This window comes from Phyllobates terribilis, unplaced genomic scaffold (genome assembly GCF_046119375.1).
Source record: "Phyllobates terribilis strain yellow unplaced genomic scaffold, ASM4611937v1 Scaffold_7__3_contigs__length_470593459, whole genome shotgun sequence".
NCBI classification, from domain to species: Eukaryota; Metazoa; Chordata; class Amphibia; order Anura; family Dendrobatidae; genus Phyllobates; species Phyllobates terribilis.
Window position 1 is genome coordinate 236,186,475 of NW_027362767.1, and position 23,714 is coordinate 236,210,188.

Genomic DNA, 23,714 nt, shown 5'->3' on the forward strand with positions numbered 1-23,714 from the left:
TAGTGATGTTCTAGAATGTGCAGAATATGGCATTTGATTTATTAGGAATATATTAGAATAATTACCCTCCCATCGTCAGTCTTCACGGTGATTTTTCCATCTTCCCGAGCTGTGACCATACATTTCACATAGAGTTCCTTTTGATCATCTACAAAGCAGGTGTTCTTGGCATCAAAAGGTTTGTTTTGAGCCTCCAGTCTCTCCTTCTCTGACTTACGGAGAAACTGGGCGGCATCGCCAAAACAGGCCATTTCACCGTCACCCATGGTTGCTGGTTTCTGAAAAGGATATTTTATATGATTCAAGCCAAACTATATAAACACACAAAATGTAAAAATAAACCTTTTTAGACCTACAATGAAATAAACCTAATTTTTGTTTGTTCTCAACCATTTTACATCTCCCCATCAATATACCCATCTTGTTATCCCCAGAAGTCTCTATTTACAGCCACATTTGGGCCTGTCTGGTTAGGTGTGTATGCATTAAAAAAGTACCGAAAATTACAGTATATTGTACAGTACCCATAGACTTCAATAGGTGAAGACCCATGTCAAAATTAGTTAAGGTCTGGATAATATTTTTGACAATACAGTAAAGTGTCAGCTACAGCACTTAAAAAAAAACAAAAACAGGAAACTACAAAATTCCATATATGTTATAGTATATATTGTTTCATAATTGAAATTAATGAGTAAATGGCAGATATAATAATTAGGAATAGGAGCAGCACACCCCAAAATCACATTTCTTAAGAATGGGTGCAGGCAACAACGTATCTAAATCCAGAGACTCATTGAAAATCCAATAAAAGAAAAAACTGCAGCACTCCGCCTTCATCTAAGGTATTTTATTTACCAATCATGCAACGTTTCAACCACAAAGGTCTTTTCTCAAGCACTGATCAATGTTGCATGCCTGGGGAATAATACAGCTTGGATGAAGCTGGAAAAGCTTCCGTTTTTCTCTTTTTTTGGATTTTCATTGGCAGATATATTTGCGAGTGTGAATATAAGTTTACACTATATATTGATATGACTAAAGAAAAAAAATAATATTAAAAAACTTTGTTTCTCTTTTTGAAGAGCACAAACATGATTTGAACCTCACCTAATCAAGACGTGGCAGAAAGGTGGATCATGTACGACTACTTTACAGTATTTGCAAGGCAAGAAATTTAGATTCAATTTTACATATTTGCCTGCACTAAAGGGAAAAGTGGACTTTTAGTAATAATTCTCCAGAACGTCTAGACATATAATGGCCTCATGAAAGACTGGGGCTCTGTTCACATCTGTATTAACAATGTCGTTCCTAAAATCTGTCTATACCTGATGGACCCCATTAACTGACTGTATTCCGAATAAATGTCCATCAAATATGAATAAATCTGTGACTGATGCTCATGACGGAGCCAACAACACACATATGAACAGAGAATTAGCAGATTCACATAGAAGCAAATGCTGTAAATCAAACATAAATTGGTCTAACGATATAGAAATGCCCAACCCACCTTATAATAGGAAAATATAAAGACTCACCTTTTGTTGTCGAAGAGGGTGGAAAAAAAATGGTGATCCCCCTCTGCCAGAAGGAAACAAAAATGTATCAATAAATTACGTGAACACAAGGTTTTCATAAAAAAAAAAAAAAAAATCAACAACCAAATACATATCTTTCATAGTTATATTATGGACATTTAAACCGCAAAGTGTGGACTAGAGATGATCTGATATGTGACTCTGTATCTATAGCACATTCATAGAATTTAGCTTTTGGGGGGTATTTTTATATCCAAATTGAGTTGTTGTTTTATTTTACAAGGTTCGATACAGGGAAATAATAGGAAGTATAAAAAAAATTCACATCCTACTATGTTCATTATCTGGATTAATTTACTCTAGGACTTCCCATCTTACAGAAAAAGACATCATGCACAGTACTCACCACCAACACAAATGTGACCAACAGAGGACCCTCGAGCTCGCCTTTATAGAGCAACCCATCTGCCTACTCAGCTCTCGTCAAGAAAGGAAGTGTCTTCAGATTTCCTTAAGTGTGCAACAAGCCCAAATTGTCAGTGCATCGCAAGTAAAAATAACCCACATAATGTATTAGGACGTCTGGATACTCTGCACCTGCTTTTCCAAGTTAGATAACTCTCTGAAATCACACAACCCAGTTACAATTTATATAAATACTAAGATTTTGAAATACAAACTAGAACTAATTTCATGCCCAATATTATTTAGAAAAATGTCTTATTCCTACTGATTTTGTATAAGAACGTTTTACTCTATTCACAGGAATGACTTTTATTTCCCTATTGCAATAACGCTCTCCTTTTCCTATATTACAAAGTAATTTCTCACTATGAAGCAAACTTTAACTTTTAACTATAAAATGATTTGACCTTTTTTAATACAAGTAGCATAAATAAGGTATTATCTTCTTTTTTTTTTTAACTAACAATTTGAGGCCTACATTTATCAAGCAGTTTATACCAGTTTTTGGTGTAATCTAAGTTTTAAAAGTTGCACTTTATGTAAAAAAGAAATCACAAATTGTGCATAATTTTTGATTCTTAAACCATGCTTGCCTTAACCACTTCGCGCCAGAGCCTGTTTTTGCCTTCGTGACCAGGCCAATTTTTTCAATTCTGACCACTGTCACTTTATGAAGTAATTACTCTGGAACGCTTCATCGGATTCCCCTGATTCTGAGATTGTTATTTCGTGACATATTGTACTTCATGATAGTGGTAAAAATTTCTTCGATATCACTTGCGTTTATTTGTGAAAAAATCGGAAATTTGGCGAAAATTTTGAAAATTTAGCAATTTTCAAACTTTGAATTTTCATGCCCTTAAATCAGAGAGATATGTCACACTAAATAGTTAATAAATAACATTTCCCACATGTCTACTTTACATCAGCACAATTTTGGAACCCAAATTTTTTTTCGTTAGGAAGCTATAAGGGTTAAAAGTTGACCAGCGATTTCTCATTTTTCCAACAAAATTTACAAAACCATTTTTTTAGGGACCACATCACATTTGAAGTCACTTTGAGGGGCCTTTATGACAGAAAATACCCAAAAGTGACACCATTCTAAAAACTGCACCCCTCAAGGTGCTCAAAACCACATTCAAGAAGTTTATTAACCCTTCAGGTGTTTCACGGGAATTTTTGGAATGTGGAAGAAAACAATGAACATTTAACTTTTTTTCACAAAAATGTTACTTTAGACCCAATTTTTTTATTTTCACAAGGGTAACAGGAAAAAATGGACTACACAATTTGTAGTGCAATTTCTCATGAGCGCGCTGATACCCCATATGTGAGGGAAAACCACTGTTTGGGCGCACTGCAGGGTTCGGAAGGGAAGGAGCGCCATTAGACTTTTTGAATGTAAAATTTGTTTGAATAATTAGCGGACGCCATGTTGCGTTTGGAGAGCCCCTGATGTGCCTAAACAGTGGAAACCCCCAACAAGTGACACCATTTTGGAAACTATACCCCTTAGGGAACTTATCTAGATGTGTGGTGAGCATTTTGAACCCCAATGTGCTTCACAGAAGTTTATAATATTGAGCTGTAAAAATAAAATTTTCACATTTTTCCCACAAAAACGTTTTTCAGCCCTTAATTTTGCATTATCATAAGGATAATAGAATAAATTGCACCATGAAATTTGTTGTTCAACTTCTCCTGAACACGCCGATACCCCCTATGTGGAGGAAAACCACTGTTTGGGCGCACGGCAGAGTTTGGAAGGGAAGGAGCGCCATTTGACTTTTTGAATGTAAAATTTGTTTGAATAATTAGCGGACGCCATGTTGCGTTTGGAGAGTTCCTGATGTGCCTAAACAGTGGAAACCCCCCACAAATTACACCATTTTGGAAACTAGACCCCTTAGGGAACTTATCTAGATGTGAGGTGAGCACCTTGCACCCCCAGGTGCTTCACAGAAGTTTATAATATTGAGCCGTAAAAATAAAATTTTCACATTTTCCCCACAAAAAATGTTTTTCATCCCCTATTTTAGCATTATAATAAGGATAACAGGAGAAATTGCACCATGAAATTTGTTGTGCAATTTCTCCTGAGTGCGCCGATACCCCATTTGTGGGGGAAAACCACTGCTTTGGTGTACGGCAGGGTTCGGAAGAGAAAGAAGCGCTATGTTGGCTGGGATAGGTTGCAGACACCATGTCACATTTGAAGAGTCGCTGACATGCTGAAACAACAGAAACCCCCACAAGTGACCCCATTTTGTAAACTACACCTCTCAAGGAATTCATCTAGGGAAGTAGTGAGTATTTTTTAATTTTTAAATTTATACCATTGGGCAGTGAAGAAAACATAAATGTATTTTTACCACAAAAAATGTTTTACCCTCAGATTTTACATTTTCACACAGGGCAATGGGTAAAAATGGTGCCGAAATGTGTCACACAATTTCTTCTAAAAGTGGCAATACCCCATATGTGGCTGTATCGTACCGCTCAGCCATACGGCGAGATCTGGGAGGGACGGAGCGCTATTTGACAATTGGAGAACAAATTATTGTAGATTAGGCATTTGGATTTGGGAGCACAACATTTTCTGAATTTCTTTTGGGGGGCAAGGGCCATTTCGCTTTTCCAGAGCCTTTTTGCTACCAGTAACTTGGAAGTCCCTTATATTTTTAACAGATGACGGACCTGAGTGGGGACTAGCTTTTTTTGAGAACCGAGTTGAAGCTTTTATTGGGAACATTTTACGTAACATTTATCCGGCGCTCTAGGCTGAGCACTTACATCGGGGTTTCCATCTAAATTTCCAAGTGATGTAATTCAGATGAAACCCCTGCGGGATCCATTCACTGTAATGAGGCAGCAGAGTTACTCCGGACTCCGTCTGGCCTCTGTTTAGCGGTGTCCTTTTTTTCACAAGTGCACAAAACTGTGGCCAACCGCACTTTTATGCACGCCTAAAAAACTGACACCGTGGGATCACAGGCCAGACGGCGTCCACAGTGGCCTATATCTGTCTCATTACAGGGAATCTTCCGTCATGGGTTCCGTCTGAATCACGTATTTCAGAGATTTACACAGAAACTCTGGTGTAAGTGCTCAGCGCAGAGCGCAGGATAAGTGTGAGCAGAGCCTTACTGCGATCTTTGGGAGACATAATAAACAAATCAGTAGCAGGTGAAGAATTGGTTTTATTTATTTTTTACGCCTTTCCTCGTGCGGTATAAGTGATGAGATTACCTTATTCTTTGGGTCGGTGCGATTACAGAGATACCAGATTTATATCGGGTTTTTATGACTGACAGCTGTCACACACTAAGAGACGCTTTTTTTTTCAAAATCTAGTTTTTGCATCGCCATATTTTGAGAGCTATAATTTTTCCATATTTCGGCCGACAGAATCATGTGATGGCTTGTTTTTTGCGGGACGAGTTGACATTTTTATTGGTACCATTTTTGGGTACGTGACATTTTTTGATCGCTTTCTATTCCGTTTTTTGGGAGGTAAAATTAACAAAAAACAACAATTCAGGAATTGTTTTTTGAGGGTTTTTTTTATGCCGTTCTGCGTGTGGTAAAAGTGATAAGGCAGCATTATTCTTCAGGTCAGTACGTTTACAGCGATACTACACTTACTGTATATTTTTTTATGTTTTGGCACTTTTACACAATAAAACAATTCTATAGAAAAAATATTCTTTTTGCATTGCTTTATTCTGAGAGCTATAACTTTTATTTTTTGGCTGATGGAGCTGTATGGCGGCTTGTTTTTTGTGGAACAAGATGAAGTTTTCAGTGGTACCATTTTTATTTCCATTTTGCTTTTTGATCGCATTTTTTTCCACTTTTTGTTTAGTGATATGATGAAAAAGCATAGTTTTTTGCTCCGTTTTTTATTTATTTTTATTACGGTGTGCACAGAAGGAGTTAATTAGTGTGACAGTTTTATAGATTGGGTTGTTTCGGACGCGGCGATACCAAATATGTGTACTCTTTTTGTTTTTGCATAAATATACGGATTTATTGGTTTAATATTTTATTTATTTATTTTTATTTATTTTGTGATTTTTTTTAACAGTTTGAAAACATTTTTTAGACTTTTTTTTTTACATTTTTACTTAGTCCCTGTATGGGACATTAATTTTTATTTTTCTAATCACTGTTCTGATGCAATGCAATAGACATGTATTGCATTGCATGAGAAGTTTGCTGACAGTTTCACACTGTCTGTCTCCTGCTGGACTCAGCTGCAGGCTGAGCTCAGCAGGACACCATATATGGCAGATCTGGAGGCGGTAATGTGACCTCCGGCTGCCATAACAACGGCAGGTCCTGGAAGACATCAGGGGGCCGTCGGAGAGGTAAGTGGACGACCCCCTCTCCTCTCACTATCTTCTATATGCTGCGATCACTATAGATCGCGGCATATAGAAGATAGCAAAGGGTTAACATCATTGGGACCTGATCCAATCAGGTCCCGATGATGTCCCCTGTCAGAGCTGTCGCTCTGAACCGCAACCGCAGAACTTGCAGGACCCTGGGGGTCCTGAGGGCTGCGGGACCACCGACCATTCATAAACGGCGCTGCACAGAGCCCAGGCAGCGCCGACGTTTATGTACAGTGGCCGGTCGGGAAGCGGTTAAAGAAGAGGGGTCAGTGGACCAGGAGTGGGCATGGCGAACAACTTTTAGACAGATTTATTAAGCTTTACTTCTAAAAATGTTGCAAATTTTGGTGCAAATCCATATACTCATAAGAGGTGTAGATCTTCTTTTTTTTTACTTTTAGAAAGTCTATATCTGTGCCAAATTGTATTACACTGGGCACATGGCTTTTTTTAAAAAAAAAAAGGAGTGCAATTTATTCCAATGGCATAAAAAACGCTATTCTTAGTAAATCTTCTTTTCTTTCGAAAAAAAAAAATTAACTTTTTTTTTTACATATTTTCGTCGCCTCTGAATAATAATAATAATGTATATCTGTTAGGGATTCATAACAAATACATGAGCCACACTCCAGAAATCTCTGTCATCCATTAAATGCATAGTGTAGATGCCTACTGTTTTTAACTGGCATCATGTCAAGCTCTTTACATTGAGTCGCTCAGTGATTTAATTTTATTGGCATCCTGATATAGTTAAGAGAGGTAGTGACTGGCTGCAATATATGGGGCAAGGGAACACAGTGTAGGTGCCCTGGATGTTTAGCCCTCGCACCACCATTAGGGTACAAAATGCTGTTTTTTTCTCACAGCTACTCTGCAGACATTGGAAAAGACTCATTAAACATACAAAAGATTACTAAATGAGTCTCTTCTTTGTATTTTTCTAGACAAGATGCAAGTCCCTGGCTGGAAAAGAAACTAGGTTGGGTTCACTTTTCTTTTTTTTTGCAAAAGGTATTCTGTTCTAAAACTGAATTGGGCTCCAGTCAGACATTTTTATGTTCCCTCTGAGGTTTTGGTATTTTTTGACGATAAGGATAGCAATCTGATATTCTTGCTGGTAAATATACTGTTACGCCAACGGAAACCTGAAACACCCTATTATAAGTTAATAGGATCCATCGGGATACGTCAAACTCTGTTTGTAAGGGGATCCGGTATAGCTGTCATTGCTCCCTTATGGACAAATTAAAGCCAATCAATTTGCATCAGTATGACTATAGATAACTAATTAATCTTAGCAATTAAAAATATATTAGATCATATGATAAAAATGATCATCATAGAACTCATAAGTATTGAAACTGATACACTTTGATATCAGCTTGAGTCCCTTTGAGAGTACGGTAATTGAAATCATCAATGGATATTAATACGTGTTTTACTAACACTTATGAATTTAAAAAAATCTTACTCCAGTTCGGGTTTACAACAGTATGGTTTGCCAGTGCGTATAATTTACAGGAATAGACCCCCACATACTCCCCCTCAAGATGATTAAGTAGTTATTAAATGTCTTCAGCTGGAGACTTCTCCTTGATTTCAAATTGAGGATTAGTACCTCATAATCAAGACATATTAAATAGCGTGTAAGTATCTCAGTGACAGATCTATGTTTATCACGAAGACATTTTTGGAAAAGATTTATTTATTTATTTTTATCACAAGGCGAACACTAAATCGAGTTACGGCTCCGGGAGCTTTAACTATTTCATAGCTGAAGCTCGCGGGTTCATGGAAAACAACTCATGTTTTACTCATTACCCATGTGTCACACAGTTTGACAAATGAACTTCTGAGTCAGGAATACTTTAGCTGGTAGAAGGGGACATTCATCAAGCAGCTTGTCTTCCAAAACTGGAGCAACCACATGGTTAAGGCACAAGTGTGCTTTGAGACAACCCACAAGCTGGCATTTTGCCTTTTTGCATTCTTTCATTTCTTAGCTTTGTACACTATATTAACTTATCACATGTATGTTGAAAACTGTGTTAAATGTTTTTATAATATCATCTGATCAATTGTGATCACTTTACACAGAACCTAAAGTAACAGTATATATAATTTTTGGCAGATTGGTGGAATTATCCTGGAATCTCAACTAGTAGGACCTGAAGTGGGAGGCGTTCAGTCAGTAAGATTAACCTCCTCAAACCGCATATAAAGGCAAGCAGGTCTTTGAAAGCTAAATCCATCGACATCTTAACATCTTCTACTATATCCCTTTCAGGTAGATTCTTTGGCGCAATGCACTTGAAGTCTCATAGTCTTCCCTTTAAGGAGCCATTCATATAACACTAGATGTTCCATCTGAATCCCTGAAAAAAAGGGATTCTGGTGGCCCCTTACAAAAAAATGTACGGCAAGTCAAAGTGTAATTTATCGGTAACTGTCAATGTGAGGATTGAACCTAAAATTAGAGGAGGTGAGTCAGTGATTGGGTTGAGGGAAATTGGCCCAACTTTGTCTCTGGCGCACAAAGGGCCATGTACCTGTCCTCAGACAGTTCTCTTCTCCTCTTTCTGTTCTCCATGCTTAGTGTGGCACACATAGACACATAATGCAAAGATTGAGTCAACTTCTCCACTTTTTATTTGTTTTGAGGTGTGATTTTAATATTGCCCAAACATGTTACTTGCCACAGGTGAGTTTGAACAAGCATCAAATGCTTGAAACAAAGTTGTTTACCTACAATTTTGGAAAAGGACCAACAATTTTGTCCAGCCCAGTTTGGGGGTTTTGTGTAAAATGATATCCAATTTGCTCCTTTTTTCTCTTGTATTTTTTTTTGTGTTGTTCCAATACACTCAAAGGAAATTGTAGCATCAGCGTCTCTGCCCCCTGTCAGGCAGAGACGCCATCCCCCTTACCGCCGCGCTCCTGGCCCGGCATCTTCCAGCTCTCCTGCTGCTGCCGGCGCGCGCAGCTTCCCGGGCACTGTGCTTAGGGCACGTGCGCTCCCTCCCTCTTAAATAGGCCGCGCGTCGTCTTAAGGAGTCCCCGGCCAATGGCCGGAGGACTTCTCATATAAAAGGCACCTCCTCCAAAATGGAGTTGCCCATGCAAGGTTGTAGCACTGTGTACTAACTCTGCTTCAGCCCTCAGGTCCCGCTGCTAGTCTGACTACCAGTCCGCCAGCCTGACTACGAGTAGGCCAGCCTGACTACCAGTCCAGTCCGCCAGCCTGACTACCAGTCCAGCCCGACAGTCTGCTTACAGCCCAGTCCGCCAGTCTGTCTATGGGCTTGGCCAGTCCGCTTATCCGGAGCCTTTACCTGCTACCTGTCCCCGCCAGCCAAGTACACTCTCCAGCCTGACAGTCTGCCTACGGTCCAAACCCGCCAGTCTGTCTATGGGCTAGGCTTACCTGCCGTGCCTACCAGCCAGCCTACCTGGAGGCTCCTGCCAGTTACCCGTGGTGTCTGCCAGTCCGTCTACCCGGATCACCCGTCAGCCTGCCTGCCGTGCTCATCAGCTGTACCGGTCAGTCCCTGCCTTCTGACCCGTGGGAGTCACCTGCTCTCATACAAGGACTGGTCCAGAGTAGCACCTGGTCCCTCTGCTCGGTCCTTCCCTGGTTCACGGAGTCGATTGAGCCGCCGTGCGACCTTGGTCAGTCCGAGTTGATACCTAGTTACACCCCTCTGGTCCCTCCTTGCACCGTAGCACAGAGGTTCCACCACCCGGATCCGTAACAGTTTGCACGGGCCATGGAACCCAGTGGCCCTCAGGCTCCTTTGCTTGCTGACCTGTACCAGGAGGTTTCTCATCAGAGATCCCAACAGGAAACCATCCTGACCTACCTGCGGTCTGTCAACTCTCGCCTGGACACGCTGTCCGTCCCACCTGTGTCCGCCTCGAGCCAAGCGACACCCGCTCCGGCGGCGCCTCTGCCTACCAGTACCACGGCATCCAGCTCTGGACCCCGGCTCTCTGCGCCTCCTCGTTTTGGGGGTGACCCCGTCTTATGTCGGGGTTTTCTGAACCAGTGCAAGCTGCACTTTGAACTATTGGCACATCAGTTTCCCTCCGATCGGGCCAAGGTGGCGTTCATCATATCTCACCTCACCGGGGAAGCATTGGCATGGCTAAACCCTTTTGGGAGAGAGGGGATCCCCTGGTGTCCGATCTTCCGGCTTTCCTCACTGCCTTCCGGAAGGTCTTCGATGAGCCCGGAAGAAGGACTTCTACTGCCTCCTCATTGCTCCGTCTCTGCCAAGGGAGTCTCACCGTGGGCCAGTATGCCATACAGTTCCGTACCCTCGCATCCGAGCTTGCCTGGAACAACGAGGCCCTGGTGTCCACCTTCTGGGAGGGTCTTTCGAACGGATCAAGGACGAACTAGCCGGCCGGGACATTCCTACCACCCTGGATGACCTGGTGTCACTAGATACCCGGATTGACATCCGTTTCCTGGAACGAGCTAAGGAGACTACCCGGGAGAAAAGATTTCCTCGTCTTGCTCCTGTTTTCCAGAAACCTGCCTCCCAACCAGCAACTCCGCGGGCACGCTTGCCCTAACCCATGCAGATCGACCAGACCACATCAGTTCATCTCCGACCGGGCCAAGGTGGCATTCATCATGTCCCATCTCACTGGGGAAGCACTGGCATGGCTAAATCCCCTGTGGGAGAGAGGGGATCCCCTGGTGTCCGACCTATCATCCTTCCTCGCTGCTTTCCGGAAAGTCTTCGATGAACCAGGACGAAAATCCTCTTCAGCCTCCTCTCTGCTACGTCTCCGCCAAGAGAGTCTCACCGTGGGCCAATATGCCATACGGTTCCGTACCCTCGCTTCTGAGCTTGCCTGGGATAACGAGGCTCTGGTGTCCGTCTTCTGGGAGGGTCTTTCCGGCCGGATTAAGGATGAGCTAGTCGGTCGAGACATTCCTACCACCCTGGATGACCTGGTGTCACTCGCTACCCGGATTGACATCCGGTTCCAAGAACGCACCAAAGAGACTACCCGGGAGAGAAAATTCCTCCGGCTTGCTCCTTCTCTCCAGAAAACCTGCCTCTCAACTAGTCACTCCCCGGATGCACTCGCTCGAACCCATGCAGATTGACCAGACCAAGATGGTCAAGTCTCGCCAAGAAACACGACGAGCCGAGGGGAGCTGTTTCTACTGTGGTAGTAAGGAGCATCTGATCCGTTCATGTCCGGTGAAGCGGGGAAACTCCAGTGTCTAGGACCGCTCGGAGAGGTCATCCTAGGCAAGAGTAAATCCTCTCCGTCCTTGACTCTATCCGTCTCTATTTCCTGTGGAGAGACCAGCTTCTTTGAAACCGCCCACCTGGATTCCGGAGCCGCTGAGAATCTCATTTCTCAGTCCCTTGTAGAGAAATATCAGATTCCCACCAAACCTCTGGCTGAACCATTAGCAGTCGCTTCCGTGGATGGAAGACTCCTTCCGGTGACCATCTTGCTCATCACAGAGCCTGTAACCCTTCATGTGGGAATGCTGCACTCGGAGAGGATATCCTTCCATGTGCTATCCGGACTCTCTCACTCCCTTTTGCTATGTCTACCCTGGCTACAGAGACATGAACCCGTTCTGAATTGGCGATCCGGTGAGGTGCTCCGTTGGGGGCAGGATTTCCATGAGACCTGCCTGATTCCGGTTCGCCCGGCTCAACCTCCGTCTACTCCGGCTAATTTACCTGGTCTACCGGCACCTTACTGGTCCTATGCAGATGTCTTCGACAAGAAGGTAGCAGAAACACTGCCACCTCATAGGCCATATGATTGCCCTATCGACCTGGTACCCGGTGCCACTCCTCCCTGTGGGCGTATCTACCCCTTGGCGCTGGCCGAAACCCGGGCCATGTCTGAGTATATCGAAGAAAATCTGGCTAGGGGATTCATCCAGAAATCTACCTCCCCGGCTGGAGCAGGATTCTTCTTCGTAAAAAAGAAAGACGGTTCACTACGCCCCTGTATCGATTATAGGGGACTCAACCAGATTACTATCAAAAATAAATACCCCCTGCCTCTCATCTCAGAGCTGTTCAACCACCTTAAAGGCGCGAAGATCTTCACCAAGCTCGATCTTCGTGAGGCATATAACTTGGTCCGGATCCGCCAAGGAGACGAGTGGAAGACGCCATTCAATACCCGGGACGGCCACTATGAATACCGTGTGATGCCCTTCAGCCTCTGTAATGCTCCAGCCGTCTTCCAAGAACTAGTTAACGACATCTTCCGCGACCTCTTATATTCATGCGTGGTGGTGTACCTGGACGACATCTTGGTCTTCTCTCCGGATCTACCCACACACTGGAGGGATGTTCATCAGGTCCTGCTTAGGCTCAAGCAGAATCACCTATACGCAAAATTTAAGAAATGCCTCTTCGAGCAGACCTCTCTTCCGTTCCTGGGCTATATTATCTCTAAGACTGGTCTACGGATGGACCCCGAGAAGGTCTCTTCCGTCTTAAAGTGGCCCCGACCAGAGTGGTTGAAGGCGATTCAGTGATTCCTGGGCTTCGCTAACTATTACCGCCTCTTCATCCCACATTTCTCTTCCCGGACTGCACCCATCCCTGCGCTCACCCGTAAGGGAGCAAATCCTAAGGAATGGAAGTCTGAAGCGGAGGAGGCCTTCCTCTCCTTAAAACAAGCCTTCTCTTCTGCCCCGGTACTGCACCGTCCGGATTTCAACAAACAGTTCTTTCTGGAGGTTGATGCTTCCTCTTCCGGAGCCGGACCGGTGCTCGCCCAGAAATCTCCATCCGGGAGAATGGCAACCTGCGGCTTCTTCTCCAAGCTCTTCTCCTCGTTAGAGCGCAACTACTCCATAGGAGACCGAGAACTGCTAGCCATCAAATTGGCGCTGGAGGAGTGGCATTACCTGCTAGAGGGGGCTCTGCACCCGGTGGTCATCTACACTGACCACAAAAACCTGGCATATCTACAAGATGCTCAAAGACTCAATCCGCGTCAGGCCCGGTGGGCTTTGTTCTTCGCCTGTTTCAACTTTACCCTACATTACCGCCCTGCGGACAAGAACTTTAAAGCCGACGCTTTGTCCCTATCATTCCTGTCTTCCGATCAAGACGAGGAGCCTATGCATATCATCGATCCCTCCAAAGTGATGAATGTGGCTCCCTTGGACCTGTCTCGTCTCCCACCTGGTAAGACGTTTGTAGCGGTTCCGGATCGTAAGAAGGTCCTTCACTGGGGTCATTCATCTACACTGTGTTCCAAATTATTATGCAAATAATATTTTCTCAGATTTTCCCAAATTACCTATATGAATTGCAGTCATTATCATTTTCCAGTCAAATAACTATTAGAGTACAATTGAAAGGTTTTTGTACAAACTGCCTATGATAACAGTATATTTAAAAAAAAATAAAAAACTCAAACTGCACTCAAAATGCATGTTCCAAATTATTATGCACAGCAGAGTTTTCAACCTTTTCATTTTAATAAAGAACAAAAAAATGGTCATTTTTGAAATTATAAGCATTAGCAGGTTATTACAAACTGAAATCAAACAGTTTTCAACTCAAAACTTTATTCTAGGTGATGTTACATTTGCATATAGGACCTCTTGTTCGAAAGGAGCTTCTGAACTCTCTCGTCCATTGAATTTGTCAGGTTTTGGATGGTTTCTGCTTTAATTGTTTTGCATGAGGACAGAATACCCTCCCAGAGCTGTTGCTTAGATGTGAACTGCCTCCCGCCATTATAGACACTCCTTTTCATGATGCTCCAGAGGTTCTCAATGGGGTTGAGGTCAGGGGAGCATGGGTGCCACACCATAAGTTTGTCCCCTTTTATGCCCATAGCAGCCAGAGATGCAGATGTGTTATGTGCAGCATGAGACGGGGCATTATCATGCATGAAATGATCTCAATGGTCCAGATGGATGGAGTGGAGGATGGCTGGTTGATGGACACCCCATGCAAACACGGCTACGGCGCTAACAAGGAGGAGGTGGAGTAATATTTTGGGCTGGAATCATGGGGAGAGAGATTGTCGGCCCTTTTAGGATCCCTGAAGGGGTAAAGATGAACTCCATAATGTATGTTGAGTTTCTCAAACAGCACTTTCTTCCATGGTTCAAGAAGAAGTACCGTGTATTCCGCAGCAAGATCATTTTCATGCATGATAATGCCCCGTCTCATGCTGCACATAACACATCTGCATCTCTGGCTGCTATGGGCATAAAAGGGGACAAACTTATGGTGTGGCACCCATGCTCCCCTGACCTCAACCCCATTGAGAACCTCTGGAGCATCATCAAAAGGAGTGTCTATGATGGCGGGAGGCAGTTCACATCTAAGCAACAGCTCTGGGAGGGTATTCTGTCCTCATGCAAAACAATTGAAGCAGAAACCATCCAAAACCTGACAAATTCAATGGACGAGAGAGTTCAGAAGCTCCTTTCGAACAAGCGGTCCTATGTGCAAATGTAACATCACCTAGAATAAAGTTTTGTGTTGAAAACTGTTTGATTTCAGTTTGTAATAACCTGCTAATGCTTATAATTTCAAAAATGACCATTTTTTTGTTCTTTATTAAAATGAAAAGGTTGAAAACTCTGCTGTGCATAATAATTTGGAACATGCATTTTGAGAGCAGTTTGAGTTTTTTATTTTTTTTTAAATATACAACCCACAGAAGTTGTACAGGTAGTGCAGCTCATCCAGGATGGCACATCAATGCGAGCTGTGGCAAGAAGGTTTGCTGTGTCTGTCAGCGTAGTGTCCAGAGGCTGGAGGCACTACTAGGAGACAGGCCTGTACACCAGGAGACGTGGAGGGGTCCGTAGGAGGGCAACAACCCTGCAGCAGGACCGCTACCTCCACCTTTGTGCAAGGAGGAACAAAAGGAGCACTGCCAGTGCCCTGCAAAATGACCTCCAGCAGGCCACAAATGTGCATGTGTCTGCACAAACGGTTAGAAACTGACTCCATGAGGGTGGTATGAGGGCCCGACGTCCACAGATGCGGGTTGTGCTCACAGCCCAACACCGTTCAGGACGCTTGGCATTTGCCACAGAACACCAGGATTGGCAAAGTCGACACTGGCGCCCTGTGCACTTCACAGATGAAAGCAGGTTCACACTGAGCACATGTGACAGACGTGACAGAGTCTGGAGACGCCGTGCAGAGCGATCTGCTGCATGCAACATCCTTCAGCATGACCGGTTTAGCAGTGGGTCAGTAATGGTGTGGGGTGGCATTTCTTTTGAGGGCCGAACAGCCTTCCATGTGCTCGCCAGAGGTAGACTGACTGCCATTAGGTACCGAGATGAGATCCTCAGACCCCTTGTGAGACTATATGCTGGTGCGGTTGGCTCTTGGTTTCTCCTAATGCAGGACAATGCCAGACCTCATGTGGCTGGACTGTGTCAGCAGTTCCTGCAAGATGAAGGCATTGAAGCTATGGACTGGTCCGCCCGTTCCCCAGACCTGAATCCGATTGAGCACATCTGGGACATCATGTCTCGCTCCATCCACCAATGTCACGTTGCACCACAGACTGTCCAGGAGTTGGCGGATGCTTTAGTCCAGGTCTGGGAGGAGATCCCACAGGAGACCATCTGCAACCTCATCAGGAGCATGCCCAGGCATTGTAGGGAGGCCATACAGGCACGTGGAGGCCACACACAATACTGAGCCTCATTTTGACTTGTTTTAAGGACATTACATCAAAGTTGGATCAGCCTGTAGTGTGTTTTTCCTCTTTACTTTTGGGGGTGACTCCAAATCCAGGCCTCCATTGGTTAATAAATGTGATTTCCATTGATGATTTTTGTGTGATTTTGTTGTCAACACATTCAACTTTGTACAGAACAAAGTATTCAATGAAAATATTTCATTCACACCTAGGATGTGTTATTTGAGTGTTCCCTTTATTTTTTTGAGCAGTCTATATATATATATATATTTTTTACATATATATATATATATATATATATATATATATATATATATATATATACATTTTTTGAATGCTAGAGACCATATCATGATTGCTAATGAAGAAGAATAACATTGAATAGCAGTGGGACATAGGTTTGGGGGCATATATACCAGGAAGGAGCCTAGGATGGGGGCCATGTACAGTCCTGCTCATCACTGTGGGGCTGCTTTGCTGCGTCTGGTACTGGAGGCCTTGACCGTATCATAGGAATCATGAAATTAGAGAATTATCAAGAGATTTTAGAGCGAAATGTCCTACCCAGTGTAAGAAAACTTGGTTTCAGTCAAAGATCATGGGTCTTCCAACAAGACAATGACCCAAAACACACATCCAAAAGTACACAGGAATGGTTGAAAAAGAAAAAATTAATTGTTTTAAAATGGCCAGCAATGAGTCCTGACCTCAATCACATTGAAAATCTTTGGGGTGAGCTGAAATTTGCCATTGGGAAAAAGAACCCTGCAAACATTCAAGAGCTTGAACAAACTGCAAAGGAAGAGTGGGAGAAAATACCAGCTGAGAAGTGCAAGAAGCTTAAAGATGGCTACAGGAAACATTTGAAGGCCGTCAGCAATGCCAAAGGGTATGCAACAAAGTATTAATGTTTTATTGTTGTATTACTTTGGACCACTAATTAGAAAATCCTGAGGATATAACTTTGGTACATTTCCATTTATTTCTGAAGATATTGTACAGTCTATGAAAAAATGAAGGGGTGCCAATAATGGTGAGCAGCACTGTATACTAGGATGGATAACATATATACCGGGAAGGAACCCATTATGCGAGTCATATATATCAGGAAGGAAACCAAGATGGGGGGCATATATACCAAAAAAGGATGGGGGATATATACTGTATTTTTCGGAACCATAAGACGCACTTTTTTTCTTCCAAGTTTGGGAGGAAAATGGGGGGTGCGTCTTATGGTCCGAACGTTGGGTACCTGTGGTGGTGGTGGAGCGGGATCGCGGGGCCTCCCTCCTTCAAGAACCCGGCAGAGACAGTGGCGGCGGCAGCAAAGGTGGAGGAGGTGAGATGCTGCAGGTGTCTGGCTGCGGGTCGGGGCCGATGAGCGGCACAGGTTTCCGGTGTGCGCAGCCATGTTCCTGAAGCTGTGATCCACAGGAAAATGGCCGCATGCACTGACTTGTAGCTCGTGCGGCCATTTTCCTGTAGATCACAGCTTCAGGAAGATGGCCGCGCACACCGGAAATCGGCGCCGCTCACCGGCCCCGGCCAGCAGCCAGTCCAACCCGCGCTGGCCCCCAGCCAGACACCCGCAGTATCTCACCTCCTCCTTCTTTGCTGCTGCAGCTGCCGCCGCCACCACCACCGGTCCTTGGTCCCCAGGCAGGCCTCGGTGGCACACAGCCAGACCCCAGTCCCGGCCCTCAGGCAGGCCCCGATCGCCAAACACCAGCCCTCAGCAGGCCCCCAGCCAGGCCCCGGCTCCCAACCAGGCCCCGGCCCCCAGCCATGCACCGCGCCTCAGCCAGGCACCGGGCCCCAGCCATCTCCTCTGCTGCAGCCGCCAGGTTCCTGAGAGATGGAACGGAGGGCCCTGCAATCCTGCTCCACCGCAACTCCCCGCTGCTGGAGCACCAGATTCCTGAAGGATCTTACCTCCTGTGACCCTCGCTCCTCCACCCCCCAGGTAAAATACTGTACCTATTAAGACTATAAGATGGACCCCCATCTTATAAAAATGTATTTTTTTCTATATTCCACCCCAAATTGGGTGCGTCTTACGGTCCGGTGCGTTTTGTATTCCGAAAAATACGGTATGCCAGAAAAGGGCCCAGGATGGGAGACATATATACAAGAATAAGGGACATATATTCTAGGTAGGGGCCTAGGATGGAGGACATCTATATCTGGAAGGGGCCCAGTATTGGGTCATATATATCAGGAAGGAGCCCAGGATAGGGGACATATATACTAGGAAGAGACCCAGATTAAGGGACATACATATACCTGGAAGGGGCCCAGAATGAGGGACATTACTACATACGTAATGGGGGGCGGCAACACGTATGTCCTTATAGGGTTTAGGCACTTGGAGAGATTAGACTCTGAGAGGACTGAGGGAGGACTGAGGACTGAATAGTGGAGTGATGTTCTTATTATACATATGACCTAGTGTGAGCGATCTGAGGCAGTGTTTTGGGGGCACAGATAAGTGGATGTTCCTACATGGGGTCTGCATGTTGAAAAGTTGCACAGGGAAGGAGCTGCCGCTACTTGTATGGGGCTGCATGTTGGGGTGGGGGTGGGGGCTGAACAGGGAATTAGGTAATGTTACAGTGTGAGGCTACATGGAGAAAGGGGTGATTTTGTGTGCGTGGGGGCTGATGTTACACACGTGAAGAAGGGTTGATATGAGTGGGGGGCTGCATAGTGAAGGGTTAGGGGTACTTGTATAGGGCTGCGTGGGGGACTGGGGGATGTTACACATGTGGGGAAGGAGGTGATGTTATGTGTATAGGACTGTGGGAAAGGGGGTCATGTTACTCACATGGGGCTGCATGCTGGGGGCTGCCTAGGGAAGGTGGTGAAATTTGCGTGGGGCTGTGTGCTGGGGAGCTATATTGGGAGGGTTGTGATGTTACACACGTGGGGATGCGTGCTGGGGGGCTGCATTGATAAGGGGGTGATATGTGTGTGGGACTGTGTGGAGAAGGGGGTGAAACGTGTATGGGGCTGCGTTGGAGAGGGAGTCATGTTACTCACATGGGGCTGTGTGCTGGGGGGGTTGTGTGGAGAAGGGGGTGATATGTGCATGGGGCTGTGTGCTGGGGGGGTTATGTGGAGAAGGGGGTGATTTGTGCATGGGGCTGTGTGCTGGGGGGGTTATGTGGAGAAGGGGGTGATATGTACATGGGGCTGTGTGCTGGGGGGGTTATGTGGAGAAGGGGGTGATATGTGCATGGGGCTGTGTGCTGGGGGGGTTGTGTGGAGAAGGGGGTGATATGTGCATGGGGCTGTGTGCTGGGGGGGTTATGTGGAGAAGGGGGTGATATGTGCATGGGGCTGTGTGCTGGGGGGGTTGTGTGGAGAAGGGGGTGATATGTGCATGGGGCTGTGTGCTGGGGGGGGGGGGTTGTGTGGAGAAGGGGGTGATTAGTGTATGGGGCTCCGTGGGAAAGGGGTGATGTTACTCACGTGAGACTGCATGCTGGGGGCTGCATGAGTAAGTGGGTGATGCTACTCGCATGTGAATGTATGAGTTGTTTTTTTCTTAACTAAAACCTCAGTATTCAGATTAAACTGCTGTGTTGGCACTTTGTGATAAATAAGTGGGTTTTCGGGTTGCAGTTTGGGCACTCGGTCTCTAAAAGGTTCGCCATCACTGCTTTAGACTATAACCTATGAACGCCTTATTGTTGTGAGAACATTGACAATCCCTTTAAATATAATTATATTAAATCCTACATCTCCTGTGTTGGGTTGATAAAGACTGCGCTCTACACTACCCTGGATTAGTGCTATTCACTATTTATATTATGTAAGAGCCCATTCACATGTCACTATTTTAATGAGACGTGGTTGGGTGGTGCCGCTTCTAGTTACTACATACAAGAGATTTCTGACATGCTTGCATCTGCTCTGCGCTATATATTCTCTGTCAACAAGCAGTCGATGAAGGGGTCAAATTACTGCTCGAAATTCTGCTGCGTACAGTAACATCAATTTTAATCAAGTGACATAAATCTGTTATGTTCACAGTTTCTGCCTTTTACTTTTTGTAGGACCTTTTTTGCCATATGTCCAATATTTTTTTTTCCAACACATCGATTTCCATCAGAGCTTTTCATCCGTTGCGTGTGTCCATTCGTTTTACCATGATTTTGGGAACTGTTTTTCTCTCATGAAAAAAGTAAAAAATGTAATTTCCAAGCTTCTCATAATTAATTAACTAATGTACAGCACGGGTTGAATCCATGTTCTGTCCATTTTTCTTTCACAACTGAATGGGTGATTGTGATCTACAAATCGGATCAAAATCAGACATGTCTCCATTTTCTTTTGCGGACTGTTGGACTGCAAAAGAAAAAAGACCTGCACCCGTAGACTCTAATGGGTGGGTATGTGTTTTCATAGGTGAAAAACATAGATGCGGCACATAAAAGAAAAACTTAGACCTGTAAAAGCAGCCTAGGGTCTTATTTAGACGTCCATTTTTCACAAATGTGTTCTATCCATGTTTCCACAAATCACATACCCATTAAAGTCTATGGGGCTGTTCACACATCCGTTTTTGAGATTTTTGTGGACCGACTGACATAAAAAAATGGAGAACTGTCTGATATTGATCCAAGATGTAAATCACCAATGCAAATCCATGGATCCGTGAAAAACTTGCACAGCACACTGATGGCATCCTAGTTGCATCCTTGTGCTTGCCATTTTTCACAGTTTTATGAGAAAATCTTGAGAAACCTAAATCATTTTTATTTTGCTTACGAGAAAAACTGATAAATCACTTATGGTAAAATCAGACACACTGACGAAAATCGAATCCAACACAGATTGAAATTGTGTTGTTTTTTTTTCTTGTACGTTATCTGAATTAGGTCTTAATCTACATTCACATGGTCTGCTGATTTTATCAGACCAGTCACGCCCGCAAATTGTAGACATGACTGGCTCCGTGTAGAGCTCCATGTGCCCATCCGCTTGGCAGGCGGGTGCATGAGCTAAATATGACCCAACTAGCGCATGCTGCAATTTGTTTCTCACGGAAATGAGGTCCACTTGGAGAATCGCTCATGTGTATTAGCATCTAGGTTAACATTGGGTCTGGGTGTTGTCTGTTTTCACATGGACCGAAAATACGTTCATCTGAATGTAAACTTACTAAGAACTGAGAGACACTCTAATTTAACTTGAAGAGACTTGGGGGGACAATGCAAACTCAATAGGCAGTGGCGTACCTCCAATGGCAGCTGTCATGGGGCTCGTGAGCCACGGGGGCCCGATGCCAGCGCCGGTTCAACTGTATCAGCCGATTGATAAGCCGCTTTCCCCACCTGCCTCTCATCTTCTTTCTATAACTGCCTCATTCGGCCTCTCTCAGCTTACTAACTCTCCTACGCATGAAGACGGGAATACTCTGGACCTGGTCTTCTCACGACTCTGCTCGCTGTATTACTTCACTAACTCTCCTCTACCACTCTCTGACCACAACCTCCTTCTCTGTCAAGAACCCAGGACACCCCCACTTACCATTCACACAGAAATCTACGTGACATTATAGCCCAGCAACTTATGAACAAACTACAGTCATCTTTAGTCCCCATCCTCTCCCTCTCCTGTCCAGACTCAGCATTGTCACACTATAACAACACATTGCAGAGTGCCCTGGATGAAGCAGCACCTGCTACACGCAGAATAACCCAACATCGACGGCAGACATGGCACACGATGCAAACACGTTTTCTCCAGCGCTGCTCAAGGTGCGCGGAGCGTCTGTGGAGAAAATCACTTTCGGCAGAAGACTTCATCCACTATAAGTTCATGCTCAAAACTCTGCTCTCCATCTGGCTAAACAAGTCTACTTTACCACTCTCATCACATCTCTAGCCAACAATCCTAAACGACTCTTTGAAACCTTCCATTCCCTCCTGAGCCCTAAAGTACAGACCCCTGTCACCAACCTAAGTGCTAACAATCTGGCCACTTATTTCCTACAAAAAAATCAATCATATCCGTCAAGACATTTTTACACAATCCCCTCAGAGTTTGGATCCCCTTCCCTCCCGTACCTCAAGTTCACTTTCCATCTTTGAGCCGGTCACAGAAGAAGACGTGACCAGACTCCTCGCTTCTTCCCACCCTACAACCTGCAACAGTGACCCTATTCCCTCACACCTCCTTCAGTTCCTTTCCCCTGCTGTCACTACCCACCTAACTAAAATATTTAGCCTCTCTCTTCGGGTACCTTTCCCTCTTCATTCAAACATACCATCATAACCCCTTTACTGAAAAAGCCATCCCTGGACCAGAACTGCACTGTTAACTGCAGACCGGTCTTTAATCTTCCCTTCACCTCTAAACTCCTGGAACGCCTGGTTCACTCCCATCTAATCCTTTATCTCTCAGATAACTCTCTTCTCGACCCTTTACAATCCGGTGTCCGCTCCTCACACTCTACTGAAACTGCTCTCACTAAAGTCTCTAATGATCTACTAACAACTAAATCTAATGGTCACTACTCCCTGCTGCTTCTCCTGGATCTCTCTGCCACTTTTGACACTGTGGATCACCAGCTCCTCCTCACTATGCACTGCTCTATAGGTCTCAAGGACACTGCTCTCTCCTGGTTCTCCTCCTATCTCTCTGACTGCTCCATCACGGTACATTTTGCCGACTCTTCTTCCTCTAATCTTCCCCTTACTATTGGGGTTCCGCAAGGATCAGTACTAGGTCCCCTCCTCTTCTCCTTGTATACTGCCCCTATCAGACAAACCATCAGCTGATTTAGTTTCCAGTATCATCTCTATGCTGATGACACCCAACTATACACCTCTTCACCTGACATCACTCCCACTCTAATACAAAATACCAGTGATTGTTTGTCCGCTGTCTCTAACATCATGTCCTCCCTCTATCTGAAACTGAATCTCTCCAAAACTGAACTTGTTTATCCTCCCTCTACTAACCTACCTATACCTGAATTTTCAATTTCCTTAGGTGGCGCGATCATAACCCCCAAGCAGCAAGCTCGCTGTCTTGGAGTCATATTTGACACACAACTTTCCTTTATTCCCCATATACAATCACTCACTCGCTCATGTCACCTGCACCTTAAAGACATCTCCAGAATCTGACCTTTTATCACCTTTGATACTGCAAAAACTCTCACTGTCACTCTTATTCACTCTCGTCTGGACTACTGCAACTCTGTTCAAATTTGTCTCCCTCTTACCAAACTTTGTCCTCTCCAATCCATTCTGAATGCAACAGCCAATGTCGTATTTCTATCAGGCCGCTTCACCAACGCCTCTGCCCTGTGCCAGTCATTGCACTGGTTACCTATTCACTACAGAATACAATACAAACTCATCTCTCTCACCCACAAAGCTCTCCACAGTTCTGCACGGCCCTATATCTCCTCTACCATCTCTGTCTATCGCCCTACATGTGCCCTCCTTTATGCAACTGATCTAAGACTAACATCCTCCTTAATCTGAACCTCACACCGCCGTCTCCAAGACTTCTCTCGTGACGTGCCAGTTTTCTGGAATGCACCGCCCCAAACTATCCAACTAATATCTATCCCCCATGTCTTCAAACACGCTTTAAAAAC

General features: G+C 44.6%; 1 protein-coding gene across 1 annotated transcript in view; it reads right to left on the reverse strand.

Annotated features, from left to right (window-relative positions):
* Positions 1-266, reverse strand: part of LOC141155472 (uncharacterized) — a 50,351-nt gene extending 50,085 nt beyond the window's left edge. Inside the window, exon 1 of the mRNA XM_073642337.1 lies at positions 66-266. Within this exon, the coding sequence (XP_073498438.1) occupies positions 66-266 (201 nt within the window). The remainder of the gene's footprint in view (positions 1-65) is intronic.
* Positions 267-23,714: the final 23,448 nt, after the last annotated feature.